Raw genomic sequence first — 16,570 nt, 5'->3', positions numbered from 1 at the left:
ACGTTTGAGATTTCTGTCTGTAATTCGTCCTCTTCTAATATCCTGCAGAAATAATTTACAAAAGACATCACTGTCAGTACAGGATAGAAATTCAGAACAGACAATTCTAGTTTCTATGGAACATTCTTTCCTCTTCCATTCCCCAAAAGCTGTAAATCTGTGTCCCCCACAGACCCAAAACATGGAGAAACCGTGGAAATGTTTGGGTTGTGGGAAGGGATACACTGCCCCATGTTTGCTGGAAGCTCATTGATGCATTCACACTGGGAAGAAGCCGTTCACCTGCTCTCAGTGTGAGAAGGGATTCACTCAATTATCCAGCCTGCTGAGACACCAGCGGATCCAATCCAATCCATATTTTCTCAGAGAATGTATAGGGCATCCATCACCCTATCAGAAGGAAAATGATTGTCTCCTTTCTTAAGGAGAAAGTCGACATAGCTTTATTCCAGGAAACTCATCTAGATTAAACTCATTTGGGGCGACACAGTGGCATGGTGGTTAGCACTGCTGCCTCACATCTCAAGGGTCCCAGGTTCAATTCCAGCCTTGGGTGACTGGCTATGTGGAGTTTGCACATTCTCCCAGTGTCTGTGTGGGTTTCCTCCGGGATCTCCGGTTTCCTGCTACAGTGCAAAGATGTGCAGATTAGGTGGATTGGCCATGCTAAATTGCCCCTTAGTGTTCAAAAAGGTTTGGTAGGGTTACTGGGTGAATGGGATAGGCTGGAGGCGTGGGCTTAAGGAAGTGCTCTTTCAAAGGCAGGTGCAGACTTGATGGGCCGAATGGTCTCCTTCTGCACTGTAGGGATTCTGTGATGAGGAACACTTTAAATTGAGGAGGGATTGGGTGAGGCAGGTTTTTTCGCCTCTTTTTCATCAAGTAGCAGGGGTGTGGCAATCTTTATTCATAAAAATATCCCTTTTAAAGTTGAAACCTGCACCAAGGACAAAGCAGATAGATATGTGATCATTAGAGGTTCGGTGCATAGAGATGTTGTTTCAATAATGAATGTTTATGGATCCCCGAATTACTCCCTGAGTTAATTACGAAGGCTTTTGTGAATTTTGCAGAGTTAGCTTCAACTAATATTTTTGTGGTTGGCGACTTCAACTGCCACTTAAATCCTCTGGTAAATAAGCTCCCCGTTACCAAGAACCCCCCATGCTTCAAGCTAGAGTGGAGCCTCGGCTTGTGAGGAGGTGGGTTATGTGGATGTTTGGAGAACTTTGCACCCGAGGGGCGGAGATTTTACGTTCTTTCCAGCCCCACATCAATGTCATACTAGAATCAATGACTTTTTTGTGCTGAAGACGATCCTACACTTGGTGTCCTCCTGCAACACAGGAAACATTATAACTTTGGACCAATCCACCCCCCTCCCCCATTTTTCTGGAGCTTCTGCTCGAGGGCTCACCCCAGGTCAAGAAAGTGGACGTTTGATGCCTTCCTGATAAGAGGACTTCATTTACTACACATTTTAAGGAAGAGTTTGAGCTCTTCCGTTAACTCGGCCCCTGGTATTTCCCCCTCCAGACGTGTGAAGTTCATTCCGGTGGGGGGGGGGGGGGGGGCGGGGGGGGGGAGAGATGATCATTTCTTACACTGCTAATAAAAGGTGCAGGTGCTGGAGAACCAGCGGTGTCTGGAGGTTTCTTTGGCGAAGGCCGAGGAGAATTATAAGGAGGCCTGAGTAAGCTATTGCTGAAGGAGGCTAACGCAGCAAGACTCCCTATTTACTCAGCAGGTTGAGAAAAGTTGAAAGTTTGCGAGGTAGAAGTTGTACGAGTTTGGGAGTAACCCGAGCAAATACAAAGGCCGGCTTTGGAGCGATTTTCTCTGTGCGGCTTGGCGGAGGGAAAAGGGTCATGAAGACGGAGGAAATAAACCAAAATTTTGGGAATTCTATGCAGGATTATACAAGCCTGAGCAGTCTGGTGATGTGTTGGCGGGTGTGGAGCATTATTTCTCTTCCTTGAATCTCCCGGAGGCCTCAGAAAGCCAGCATGAAGCTCTTAATGCTACTCTTTCTGGGGAAGCGATGGCAAAGACCATGAAGGAGCTTGAGCCAGGTAAAGCGCTGGGACCACATGGCTGTGGGTGTGGGTTTTACAGGGGATTTGAGGTTTACTGTTGGATCTATTTGTGGGTTTGTATTATCACTTTGACTCAAGTATGCTGCCATCGACTCTTTGTGAGGTTTATGTCCGTTTGATTCTGAAGCGGACAAGGATCACGAGAGTGTGTCTCTTATCAGCCAATCTCTCTTTTGAATGTTGACTTGAAACTGCTATCTAAAGTTTTGGTGAGAAAGTTGGAGGGCATCCTTCCGCCAATCAATTTCTTCTTTAAATTTAGAGTACACAATTAATTTTTTCCAATTTAGGGACAATTTAGCTTGGCCAATCCACCTACCCTGCACATCTTTGGGTTGTGGGGGTGAAACCCACACAAACACGGGAGAATGTGCAAACTCCACACGGACTGTGACCCAGAGCCGGGGTGAAACCTGTGACCTCGGTGCCGTGAGGCAGCAGTGCTAACCACTGCACCACCGTGCTGCCCTCCTTCTGACAATCATGAGGGAGGACCAGTCTGACCTCGCTCTGCATCACTAACCAGCTGAGCTAAATTGGCTCCTAATTACATTACAAGCTGGGCAGTCACACAAAGCCCGCGCTGATTAGCTGGAGAACCAGAGTCCTTCTGTCCTCCAACTCTTGCCATTGGTCAATACCTCAGGTAAAAGGTCAGGAGGCGGGCTACCCTTTGCACATGCATATTACAGGCTGGGCAGCGGCAGGGTTCATGAATGTCGTATTTGGGCTTCTGAGAAGATCGCGACAGATAAATGTGTCAAGCTGAGGGAGCAAAGGATGTCAATGTCTTGAAGAGAGAGAGACCTGGGCCAACCTTTCCAGAGTCTGCACCCTCCCTGATTCACTTCCTTTCACTTCAGTTGCTGCAAGTGACCAATTGAAGGTGAGAATGAGAAAAGAAATGGAAAGGGGGAGAAAAGAAAATGTTTTACTTACAAATTTAGAGACGGGAGGAACTTTGCGTCCTTGTGAAGTTCAATCTAGCAGTCACACAAAGCCCGAGCTGATTAGCTGGAGGACCAGAGTCCTTCTGTCCTCCAACTCTTGCCATTGGTCAATACCTCAGGTAAACGGTCAGGAGGCGGGCTACCCTTTGCACATGCGCAGCCGCCCCTTTTTTTGGACATGCGCAGTCGTGGGCAGGGGGAGATCACCGAGCGGCTTCTCGCTCTGGCCGTCAGCCGGTTGCCTGGAAACCTTGCCTCGAGGAGGTTCTGTTGTCGGGTTTTTTTCTCCCCTGTTCAGGGGGCGGGCGAAACAACGGGTGGGGGCGGGAAGCGCCGGGCCTGCGCACTGGAACCCGGTGACGATAGAGCGGAATAGAGTAATTCCTATTGGCTGATTCAGGCAGGGCCCTATTGTGATGTCACAGCGGAAGTGAAGGAAACCTCCTCCTGTCTCCAACATCTGTGAGTAAAACACTTTCTTTTCTCCCTCTTTCCATTTCTCATTCTGACCTTCAATTGGTAACTTGCAGCAACTGAAGGGAAAGGAAGTGAATCCAGGGAGGATGCAGACTCTGGAGAGCTTGGCCCAGGTCTCTCTCTCTCTCTTAAAGACATTGACAACCTTTGCTCCCTCAGCTTGACACATTTATTTGTCTGGCTAAAAGGATGGTCTCTCGCCACCGGGGGTAGCAGCGCGGTTGGGTGACCTGCACGACTTCCTGCGGTTAGAGAAGAGAAAGTATGAGTTAAGGGTGCAGCAGGGGAGTTTGAGAAAAGGTGGGGGATGTTTGTGACCATGTTTGAGGAGCTGTTCGTCGCCGGGGGTTGGGGGGGGGAGAGAGGGAGCTGTTCGTCACCGGGAGGGGGGGAGGGCGGATCTGTACAAACGGTATAGTTGATTGTTGGGAAGAATGTTTCCCGGGGGGGTTATTTGCTGTAACCTACTTTGATACAAGTTTGAATAAAATGCATTTAAAAAAAAATCATAAATAAAAGGATGGTCTCTTTCCTGATGTTCACAATTAAAGGAAAATAAAATGCTGGAAAATCTCAGCAGGTCTGGCAGCACCTGCAGGGAGAGAAAAAAGCTGATGTTTCAAGTCCGATGACTCTTTGACAAAGAGTCATCAGACTCGAAACATTACCTCTTTTCTCTCCCTGCAGATGCTGCCAGACCTGCTGAGACTTTCCAGCATTTAATGGGACAGTAAATTAATATCGGCTAGAGATGTGTCTAGTATTTTTAAATTAGATATATTATTTATGGTCTGTAATAAAGTACATTTACTATTATTTCTGGTTGTGTAATATTGTACTGTCGCTATTTATATATTTCCAGTCATCTCTTCCCTCAAAAGGCTATTAGTCTATGGAATTCTCTTCCATAGGGATCAGTGGAGTCTGTGGATCACTGAATGATATCAAGGATGAGTTGGACAGATTTTTAATATTTCTTTTGTTATGTTTTTTTACCATTTTTAAAATAATGAATGCAACAGAATAACAGAAATATTGATGGAAAATGGGTACAGTGTAGAACAACTGATACTGCCGCATAAATACAAGCAACACATTGCAGAATTAATTCAGAGCAGGCTATTTGAGTGACCAGAGCCTCTCGATGAAATGCCAAATCAGTTAACATAGTGAGTGGGGAAAGATGGTAAGATTATATAAAAACAGAAGAATAACAATTCAGGGCGCATACCCCAAAATATTACAAAACATACTAACAGCATAGTCGAATTAAAATAACATAGATAGTGCAGAAGGAGGCCATTCGCTTCTTCAAGTCTGCACTGACCCTCAGAAAAAGCACTCACAGAGGCAGACTCCCCATCCTAGTCCCATAATCTGATCCATTGATCATGGTCAACCCACCTAACCTAACATCGTTTGTGCGGAGGGGCAAGAATTCAAAAATCCCTAAAACAGTACTACAATGGAGAAGAAACATGGGAGGCCTGGCCCTCCCGAACTTGCAATACTATCACTGGGCAGCCACGGCCGAAAGAGTGAGGAGATGGGTAAAGGACCCTAACATGGAATGGTTGATGATGGACGAGTCCTCGTGTACAGGAATGACCCTCCGGGCCCTCGCCACAGCAACACTCCCATCTCCGCCAGCACCAGTCCAGTGATGGTAGCTACCCTGAGAACCTGGAACCAGATGTGGCAGCATTTCAGTCTGACCGATGTGTCCATCATGGCCTCCATCTGCAGCAACCATAGGTTTGCACCAGCAATTCTCAACACCACCTTCAAGAGGTGGAGACAGGACGGGGGAACACTGATGGTTAGGGACTTTTACACGGGAAATAGACTAGTGAACTCAGAGGAGCTGATGGCGAGACTGGACCTTCCAAACAGGGATGAGCTCCAGGTCAAAAGCTTTCTCCGCAAGGAGACACCAGCATATACAGGAACCCTGAGAAGCACAATGCAAGAGGAGTTACTGGACGCAGACAGTCTGGGGAAGGGAAACTATGGACCTGTACGGACAACTCTTAATAAGGATGCGCTCCTTACTTAATGAAACCCAGGAAAAATGGGATGAAGAGCAAGGACGGAAATGGGGTGGGGTGTCTGGAGCGAAGCACTGAACGGGACCAACTCCACCTTCTCCTTCGCAAGGCTAAGCTTCATGCACCTGAATGTTATGCACAGAACGTACCTGACAAGAACCCGAATGAGCAGGTTCTTCCCGGAGATGGAGGACAAATGTGAATGGAGCCAGCGGGGCCTGGCAAACCATGCCCACATGTTCTGGGTATGCCCCAGACTTGTCGAATTCTGGACAGCCTAACAGCCTATTTAGAGGCAATGTCCATGGTTGCAGTCTTCGGGGTATCGGACCAGCCAGAACTATTCATGGGTTAGAGGGTGGACGCCCTTGCCTTTGGTTCTCTAATCGGCCTCTGGAGAATCCTGCTCGGCTGGCGATCAGCAGCACCACCCACAGCTCAGACTGGCTGGCAGACCTATCGGAATTTCTCCACCTGGAGAAGAACAAGTTCACCGTCCGAGGGTCAGAGGATGGTTCCCACAAAGTGTGGAGGCCATTCACCAACTTGTTCCAGGACCTGTTTGAAGCCAGCGGTCAATGGAAAACTGGGGAGGGAGGTGGGCGTATGGGAACCAACGGGATCACAGGGAGCAGGCAGGAAAAGGGATGTGGGGAGGGTAGGGTGAGGCCAGAAACCAACTGACACAAACACCAGAGAGCCTAGAACAAAATCACAAGAAGAGGAACCCCCCAAGGGAAGGTTTAAAACAGGACAGGGAGTGCACGGGGTGGAAGGGCGAGGCCCATCAATGGGGGGGGGGGGGGGGGGGGGAAGGGAGGGCACCGTCCACTTGTAAATAACAGATAACTCCCATTGTACAGTGAAGGGCCCAGGAAAGGACCCTGAAACGACGAGTGAAGGGGCGGAGGGGAGGGACGGGAGATGGGGGGACTGGCACAAAGGAAATTGACATGCACATTGTAATCGGCAGTTACCCTGACTGGATTGTGTATAATAAGCATTGCCACAACCCTGCTACTCGATGAAAAAGAGGTGAAAAAAAACTGCCCCAACCAATCCCGCTTCAATTTAAAGTGTTCCTCATAATCCAGATGGGTTTCCTGTAATAAAGCTATGTCGACTTTCTCCTTAAGAAAGGAGAGGATCTTTTTCCTTCTGATAGGGTGATGGATGCCCCGTACATTCCCTGAGAAAATTTGCAGATTAACTGCCGCCATGAGTTAAGCGACAGAGAGAACAGGAACAGATTTTCACACCACAATCGGGCGTGCGCCATTACCCCCTCCTCCAACTCTCTTTACACCAGAGGCACCAAAGTCTCCCCAAACTGCTCCTTTCACGGATAAAAGCCCTGTCTGGACCAGAGTAGGATAAAGTCAACAACACATAAACCCTCCCATAATAACAAAAATACAAAAGAATCACCACCACAATAGATCCGAGCGGACATTCCTCAAAAAGACTGAGGACCCGGAGGATTAACCCCACGGCCAGACTGTCGTTCCCCTCAGGATACCATCTCCAAAATGAGGGGAAGAAAAGTAACTTTTGTAAATTGTTTTTACAGGATATTAGAAGAGGAGGAATTGCAAACAGAAATCTCAAACATCACGTCTCAATCTGACTGAGTCTCTGAATTCCTTGTCACTGAATATCACCGGATTTTGAATCTAGAAGGAGAAATGTTTGTCTTTTCTGTCGGCTTCAAAACATAATTCTGACTGGAAAAACCCCGAGACACACACACCCGAGTGAGAGTGTTCCAGAGCACTGACTGTGGAAAGAGTTTGAACCAGTTGCACAGATTTTTAAAAAAATCACACCATTCACATGGGGGAAAGACCGTACACGTGTTCTGTGTGTGGACGAGGCTTCAACTGATCGACAAACCTGGAGAGACACAAGGGCACCCCCACCCTGGAGAAACAGTGGATATGTGGGGACTGTGGGAAGGGATTCAGGGCTCCATCTGCACTGGAAGCTCATCGGCACATTCACACTGGGGAGAGGCCGTTCACCTGCTCTCAGTGTGAGAAGGGATTCATTCAGTTATCCGCCCTGCAGTCACACCAGCGAGTTCACACTGGGGAGACGCCGTTCAATTGCTCTGTGTGTGTGAAGGGATTCGGTGATTCATCCAACCTGCGGATACATCAGCGAGTTCACACTGGGGAGAGGCCGTTCATCTGCTCTCAATGTGAGAAGACATTCACTCAGTTAGTTCACCTTCAGTCACACCAGCGAGTCCACACTGGGGAGAAGCCGTTCACCTGCTCTCAGTGTGAGAAGGGATTCACTCAATCATCCGACCTGCAGAAACACCAGCGAATTCACACTGGGGAGAGGCTGTTCACCTGCTCTCAGTGTGAGAAGGGATTCACTCAATCATCCAGCCTGCTGACACACCAGCGAGTTCACACTGGGGAGAGGCCATTCACCTGCTCTCAGTGTGAGAAGGGATTCACTCAATTATCCAGCCTGCGAAGACACCAGCGAGTTCACACTGGGGAGAGGCCGTTCACCTGCTCTCAGTGTGAGAAGGGATTCACTACTTCATCGAGCCTGCTGATACATCAGCGAGTTCACACTGGGGAGAGGCCGTTCACCTGCTCTCCGTGTGAGAAGAGATTCACTACTTCATCGAGCCTGCTGACACACCAGCGAGTTCACACTGGGGAGAGGCCATTCACCTGCTCTCAGTGTGAGAAGGGATTCACTCGGTTATCCCACCTGCAAAGACACCAGCGAGTTCACACTGGGGAGAAGGCGTTAACCTGCTCTTAGTGAGAGAAGGGGGTTCAGATATCCATACACCCTGCAGGAACACGAGCGAGTTCACACCTGGAAGAAGCCATTCACCTGCTCTGAGCAGGGGAGACATTCAGTGATCCGTCCCAACTCCGGAGACACCAGCGAGTTAATTCTGGGGAGAGACCATTCATCTGCTCTCAATGTGGGGAGGGGGTTTTGTGATTCATCACACCTGTTGTGACAGTTCACAATAAATTACAGATGTTGGCTCCTTTGTTATTGTTTCTGCTCTCACTGACATCCAGGACTGCATTTTGTTCATTCTGACATCTGGTGAATGGTGATGATTGGAGGGTTTCTTTCTGCTGGACTGGCCGGTCTAACACCTCTGCCTCCGATGGGCTGACCATTTTTGAGGCTAGTTGCGATTACCTGGTTCCAAGTTTGGCGAGGAGCACAGAATGAAAAGGTGTTTGCACGTTGGAAGATATTTAGTCCCCAAAGTAGCCATGTTGCCATGAAGATGGGCTATGGTGGTTACAGGGTTCTTTTGCCTAATTTATCTGGGTGTTTCTCACAGAAGGAAACTGTCATGGTATGAGGGGCAAGTTGTCTGTGGTAGATTAGGAAATTACAAGAAACATATCACTGAAAGTGGCAACGCAGGTGGATAAGGAGCTAAGAAGGCAGACGGCATGCTTGTCTTCATTGGGCGGGGCATTGAGTATAAAAATTGGCAAATCATGCTGCAGCTGTACAGAACCTTAGTTAGGCCACACGTGGAATATTGCCTCCAATTCTGGTCACCACATTACCAAAAGGATGTGGAGGCTTTGGAGAGAGTACAGAGGAGGTTTACCAGGATGTTTCCTGGCCTTGAGAGGTTGGATAAACTCGGATTGTATTCACGAGAGCGACGGAGTTGAGGGACGACCTGATTAAAAAAAGTGGATAGTCAGAAGCTTTTTCCCAGGTTGGAAAAGTCAATTACCAGGTTGTGGTAATACCAGGTATGGCAGTACCTGAGAGGTGAATCACCATTGGCTAGACCTAGGAGTCTACCATTGGCTAACGTACGTAGCTCCGCTCTGAGAGGCGGGGTATAAGAACCAATGCCATCCCAGCAGCCTTCACTTTCTGTATCGAAGCTGCTGGGTACAGTTCTAGCTGATTAAAGCCGATTAGTATGACTCTCCTTGTCTCGAGTGTAATTGATTGTGCATCACAGGTGACATCGGTTTAAGGTGCGAGGGGCAAAGTTTAGAGGGGACGTGCGAGGGAAGTTTTTTACACAGAGGGTGGTGAGTGTCTGGAACTCGCTGCCGGAGGAGGTGGTGGAAGCAGGTACGGTAGTGACGTTTAAGAGGCACCTTGACGAAAACATGAATCGGATGGGAATAGACGGATACAGACCCTGGAAGCAAAGAAGGTTGTTTTTTTTTTTAAATGTTTTTATTCTCCATTTTCACATTTTCCTTCACAATTTACACCCCACACACAAACAGTAAACGTAACAAATACAAAATCAATCCCCTTAACAATACCAATGATCCCATCCTCCCACCACCCCAAACAGCGGCCCACCTGCAATATATGCATCCAATAAAACAAACCCTCCCACGGTGGCAACAAAAAACGAAGGAGAAAAAGAAAAAGGAGTCCGGGGCTGCCCATCGTCACCATTAACTTATAGAGTCCAATCCTTCTCCCCCCCCCCCACCCCCCCTACATTCAACACCATCCAACCTCTGAAAGAGCACGTACATGATACCCAAGAGTTGTAAACACCCCCCCCCCCCCCCCCCCCCCCCCCCCCCCCCGCCGCCTCCTCTCCAACTCCTCCCGTCCACTGCCTTCTGTAAAACTCCCCCCAAACTCGGTTCCTTCCCCCCCAACTTTCCACCGCGGCGAGACCACTCGGACCCTGTTCTGCCAGGCTCCGATGGCCGCAGCCCCTCCCCCGACCTCACTCCCGTTCACTGGCCAGCTTAAACCGGCCAGCGTGGAGGCCCACGCCCGGGTCTCTTTCCCCTTGCCCGGCCCTAGGAAAGCCCAGAAATCCCCTTTTAGCACAGAAACCCCGCATATCCACCTACACCCCAAAGAACTCTCATTTTGAGTGAAAGTCCCATTTCTTCTCTTGTCCAAATATATACAACATTGGCTCCTTTAGCCCATACACACGCACGCAGTGAAACAAAAAAGAAGAAAATACAGTCATGAGGTTACATCGGCACATGGCCATTTCTCAATTTCTCAGTTCTGCCACAGTCCTTCTGCCTTCGCAAACTCCTAAGCTGCTGCCGTTCCAAAATAAAGGTCCTTGAGCTTGTAAGTCACCCTCAGCTTCACTGGATATACAATGCCACACTGCACCTTGCTAATGTACAGTGCCCTCTTCACCCAGTTGAAGGCAGCCCGCCTCCTCGCCAGCTCCACCGTAAAGTCCTGGTATTCACGTATACCAGCCCACTGCACCACCCGCTTCTGCTTGGCCCAGCACAGGACCTTCTCCTTCACACTGTACCTACGGAAGCACAGAGTCACTACCCTTGGCGGCTCACTCGCCTTTGGTACAGGCCTCCACGACCGATGAGCCCAATCCAGTTCATATCGGGAGGGATCCTCCCCCTCCCCCAATAGTTCCACCAGCATCGCGGCAAAATACTCAGTCGGCCTCGGTCCTTCAACTCCTTCCGGCAGCCCCAAAATCCTCAAATTCTGTCGCCTGGATCTGTTTTCCAGGTCTTCCATTTTTCCTCGCAGATCCTTGTTCCTGTCCATCACCTTCCGCATCTCCTTCCACATCGAGGTAAGTTAATCACCGTGCTGCAATAATGTCTCCTCCACTTCCTTCAGCGCCTCCCCTTGCTCTCGCACCTCCGCCACTGCGTTCGTCACCGGGGAAATCGCCTCCTCCACCAGCACACTCAACCTCTCTCATCTCCTTTCTCATTGTCTCCATGTATTTTGTAAACTGCCTTTCGAATTCCACAGCCATCACCTTAGTTATTTCTTCAGCCGTAAGCAATACGGCCTCCCCTGGTGCTCCAGCCTCCATTTTCCTTAGTGACCCCGCGGTGACCTTTCCACTCCCTGACGGACCTTCAGCTGTTTTCTTTACGGCCGTTATTTTGCTCACCCTTGATATTTTTCTTCACTGTGCCTTCACTGCCGCCTCTGTGCCTTCTCCTTGCTTTTGCCGCCTCCGTGGACCCTGGGACCGGGCTTAAAGCCCCGAAAATGCTGTTCCCGAATGGGAGCCCTCCATTGTGCAGCTGCCTCCCGCCAGCCGTCACCGTAAGTCCCAGAAGATTTTAGTTTAGACCGCTATCACGATCCGAGAAGGCTTGGTGGGCCGAAGGGCCTGTTCCTGTGCTGTACTGTCCTTTGTTCTTTGTATGACAACAGACAATAGACAGGTAACCACTCGCATTTTATTTACATAAAATATAGATTCCTTTAAGAAGCAAAAATTAAACCGCAAAAGTGAAGCTATCATAGCTAACAAGAAAAGTTAAAGGTTCCATGAGATAAATGGAGGAGACTCAGAAAGTGGCCCAAATAGTAGTGAGTCTGAGGATCGGGAACTTGTTTTAGAATTCAGCAAAGGAGGACCAAGAAACTGATAAAGAGAAAATAGAATATGAGAGCAAACTGGGGAGAAACATCATAACCAACAGGAAAAGCTCCTATAGGAATGTGAAAAGGAAAAGATTAGCAAAGACCAATGTGGGTCCATTCCAGACAGAGACAGGAGAGTTTATAATGGTGGATAAGGAAATGGCAGAGAAACTAAACAATGTGTGTCTGTCTTCATGGAGGAAGATTCAGAAATTGTGCCCAAAACACGAGAGAACCAAGTGACCAGTGAGCACGAGGGACTGAAAGAGATAGTGGATGCATTGATTGTAATTTTCCAAAAATCCTTGGATTCTGGAGAAGTACCAGAGGATTGGAAAACTGCCAATGTGACGATTAGCCTAACATTTATTGTTGAAAAAAATGTTGGAATCAATTATTAGGAAGTAATAGCAGCACATTGAGAAAATCATAATCTAATCAAGCAGAGTCAGCATGGCTTTGTGAAAGGGAAACCGTGTCTGACTAATTTATCAGAGTGTTTCGAGGAAGTCTCAACCAGAGTGGATAGAGGGGGACCAGTAGATGTGTTGTATTTAAACTTCCAGAAGGCCTTTGACAAGGTACCTCACAAAACATTGACGTGAGATAAGAACCCATGGCGTTGGCGTGGATAGAGAATTAGCTAATGAGCAGGAAACAGCAAGTGGGGATAAGGGGTTCTTTTTCAGGTTGGTGACCTGTAACCAGTGGCGTTCCACAGGGGTCAGTCCTGGGATCGCAACTGTGCAATTTACATTAATGACTTGGAGGAAGGAAGCAAATGTACTGTGCCCAAATTTGAAGACAAAAATAGGTGGAAAGGCAAGTTGCGAGGGGGATACAAACAGTTTGCAAAGAGATATTGAGAGGTTAAGCAAGTGGACAAAAAGTTGCCACATGGAGCATAATGTGGGAAAATGTGAAGTTCATTTTGGAAGGGAGAACAAAAGAACAGTATTATTTAAATGGAGAAAAACTGCAGAAAGCTGCAACACAAAGGGACTTGGGGGAACTTGTGCACGAAACACAGAAAGCTAGCAGACAGGTGCAGCAGGTAATCAGGAAGGCGAATGGAATGTTGGCCCTGATTCCAAGGGGGTTGGAGTATAAGAGTCGGGAAGTCTTGCTGCAGCTGTACAAGGTGCTGGTGAGGCCACATCTGGAGAACTGTGAGCAGTTTTGGTCCCCTTATTTAAGGAAAGATATTTTATTGGAGGCTGTTCAGAGAAGGTTCACTGTGATGATCCCCATTATGGAGGGATTGTCTTCGGGTCAAAGGTTAAACAGATTGGGACTCTACTCATTGGAATTTAGAAGAATGAGAGGTGATCTTATTGAAACATCCAGGATTCTTAAGGGGTTTGACAGGGTAAATGCTTGAGAGGATGTTTCCCTTCGTGGGAGAGACTAGGACCAGAGGGCATAGTCTCAGAATAAAGAGATGTCAATTTAAGACTGAGATGAGGAGGAATTTCTTCTGAGAGTTTTTGGAACTGAGAGAGTTGTGGGGACAGAGTCCTTGTGTATATTTAAGGCTGAGATAGATTCTTTTTTCTTTTTGTTTGTTTTTTTAAATGTGAATTTAGAGTGCCCAATTCATTTTTTTCCAATTAAGGGGCAATTTATTGTGGCCAATCCACCTACCCTGCACATCTTTGGGTTGTGGGGGCGAAACCCATGCAAACAAGGGGAGAATGTGCAAACTCCACACGGACAGTGACCCAGAGCCGGGATCGAACCTGGAACCTTGGCGGCGTGAGGCAGCAGTGCTAACCACTGCACCACTGTGTTGCCCAGCTGAGATAGATTCTTGATCAGTGAGGGAACCGAGGATTACGGGGAAAGGGCAGGAAAGTGAACGTGAGGAATGTTGGTTTCAGTCATGATCCTATTGAAATGTGGAGCAGGCTGGAAGGGCCGAATGGCCTACTCCTATTCCTTATAAGACCATAAGACATGGGAGCGGAAGTAAGGCCATTCGGCCCATCGAGTCCACTCCACCATTCAATCATGGCTGATTTCAACTCCATTTACCCGCGCTCTCTCTCCATAGCCCTTAATTCCTCGAGAAATCAAGAATTTATCAACTTCTGTCTTAAAGACACTCAACGTCCCGGCCTCCACCGCCCTCTGTGGCAATGAATTCCACAGACCCACCACTCTCTGGCTGAAGAAATTTCTCCTCATCTCTGTTCTAAAGTGACTCCCTTTTATTCTAAGGCTGTGCCCCCGGGTCCTAGTCTCCCCTGGTAATGGAAACAACTTCCCTACATCCACCCTATCTAAGCCATTCATTATCTTGTAAGTTTCTATTAGATCTCCCCTTAACTCCAATGATTATAATCCCAGGATCCTCAGACGTTCATCATATGTTAGGCCTACCATTCCTGGGATCATCCGTGTGAATCTCCGCTGGACCCGCTCCAGTGCCAGTATGTCCTTCCTGATGTGTGGGGCCCAAAATTCCTCACAGTATTCTAAATGGGGCCTAACTAATGCTTTATAAAGCTTCAGAAGTACATCCCTGCTTTTATATTCCAAGCCTCTTGAGATGAATGACAACATTGCATTTGCTTTCTTAATTACGGACTCAACCTGCAAGTTTACCTTTAGAGAATCCTGGACTAGGACTCCCAAGTCCCTTTGCACTTCAGCATTATGAATGTTGTCACCGTTTAGAAAATAGTCCATGCCTCTATTCTTTTTTCCAAGTGTAAGACCTCGCACTTGCCCACGTTGAATTTCATCAGCCATTTCTTGGACCACTCTCCTAAACTGTCTAAATCTTTCTGCAGCCTCCCCACCTCCTCCATACTACCTGCCCCTCCACCTATCTTTGTATCATCGGCAAACTTAGCCAGAATGCCCCCAGTCCCGTCATCTAGATCATTAATATATAAAGAGAACAGCTGTGGCCCCAACACTGAACCCTGCGGGACACCACTCGTCACCGGTTGCCATTCCGAAAAAGAACCTTTTATCCCAACTCTCTGCCTTCTGCCTGACAGCCAATCGTCAATCCACGTTAGTACCTTGCCTCGAATACCATGGGCCCTTATTTTACTCAGCAGTCTCCCGTGAGGCACCTTATCAAAGGCCTTTTGGAAGTCAAGATAGATAACATCCATTGGCTCTTCTTGGTCTAACCTATTTGTTATCTCTTCAAAGAACTCTAACAAGTTTGTCAGGCACGACCTCCCCTTACTAAATCCATGCTGACTTGTCCTAATCCGACCCTGCACTTCCAAGAATTTAGAAATCTCATCCTTAACAATGGATTCTAGAATCTTGCCAACAACCAAGGTTAGGCTAATTGGCCTATAATTTTCCATCTTTTTCCTTGTTCCCTTCTTGAACAGGGGGGTTACAACAGCGATTTTCCAATCCTCTGGGACTTTCCCTGACTCCAGTGACTTTTGAAAGATCATAACTAATGCCTCCACTATTTCTTCAGCTATCTCCTTTAGAACTCTAGGATGTAGCCCATCTGGGCCCAGAGATTTATCAATTTTTAGACCTCTTAGTTTCTCTAGCACTTTCTCCTTTGTGATGGCTACCATATTCAACTCTGCCCCCTGACTCTCTGGAATTGTTGGGATATTACTCATGTCTTTTACTGTGAAGACTGACGCAAAGTACTTATTTAGTTCCTCAGCTATTTCCTTGTCTCCCATCACTAGATTGCCAGCGTCATTTTGGAGCGGCCCAATGTCAACTTTTGCCTCCCGTTTTTAATGTATTTAAAGAAACTTTTACTATCATTCCTAATGTTACTGGCTAGCCTACCTTCATATTTGATCCTCTCTTTCCTTATTTCTCTCTTTGTTATCCTCTGTTTGTTTTTGTAGCCTTCCCAATCTTCTGACTTCCCACTACTCTTTGCCACATTATAGGCTTTCTCTTTTGCTTTGATGCATTCCCTAACTTCCTTTGTCAGCCATGGCTGCCTAATCCCCCATCTGATAACCTTTCTTTTCTTTGGGATGAACCTCTGTACTGTGTCCTCAATTACTCCCAGAAACTCCTGCCATTGCTGTTCTACTGTCTTTCCCACTAGGCTCTGCTCCCAGTCGATTTTCGTCAGTTCCTCCCTCATGCCCCTGTAGTTACCTTTATTTAACTGTAACACCTTTACATCTGATTCTACCTTCTTTCTTTCAAATTGGAGATTGAATTCTACCATATTATGATCACTGCCTCCTAAGTTCTCCCTTACTTTAAGATCTTTAATCAAGTCTGGCTCATTACATAACACTAAGTCCAGAATGGCCTGTTCCCTCGTGGGCTCCATCACAAGCTGTTGCAAAAAGCCCTCCTGTAAACATTCGATGAATTCCCTTTCCTTGGGTCCACTGGCAGCATTATTTACCTGCATATTGAAGTCCCCCATGATCACTGTGACCTTGCCTTTCTGACATGCACTTTCTATTTCGTGGTGCATTTTGTGCCCCCGGTCCTGACCACTGTTAGGAGGCCTGTACATAACTCCCATTATGGTTTTTTTGCCTTTGTGGTTCCACAACTCTACCCACACAGACTCCACATCATCTGGCCCTATGTCGTTTAGTGCTATTGATTTAATTTCATTCCTAATTAACAAGGCAACCCCACCCCCTCTGCC

General features: G+C 47.5%; 1 protein-coding gene across 1 annotated transcript; it reads left to right on the top strand.

Moving 5' to 3' along the window:
- Nucleotides 1–7,455: 7,455 nt before the first annotated feature.
- LOC140418054 (uncharacterized) lies at nt 7,456–9,515 on the top strand (the record flags this gene model as incomplete). Its single annotated transcript, XM_072501481.1, has 1 exon — nt 7,456–9,515. A coding segment is annotated over one exon (903 nt), but the record flags the coding sequence as incomplete, so codon positions are not given.
- Between the last annotated feature and the right edge of the window lie 7,055 nt (nt 9,516–16,570).

The sequence above is a fragment of the Scyliorhinus torazame genome, chromosome 5, assembly GCF_047496885.1.
Source record: "Scyliorhinus torazame isolate Kashiwa2021f chromosome 5, sScyTor2.1, whole genome shotgun sequence".
Classification (NCBI taxonomy): Eukaryota; Metazoa; Chordata; class Chondrichthyes; order Carcharhiniformes; family Scyliorhinidae; genus Scyliorhinus; species Scyliorhinus torazame.
This window is presented reverse-complemented; position numbering and strand designations above follow the sequence as displayed.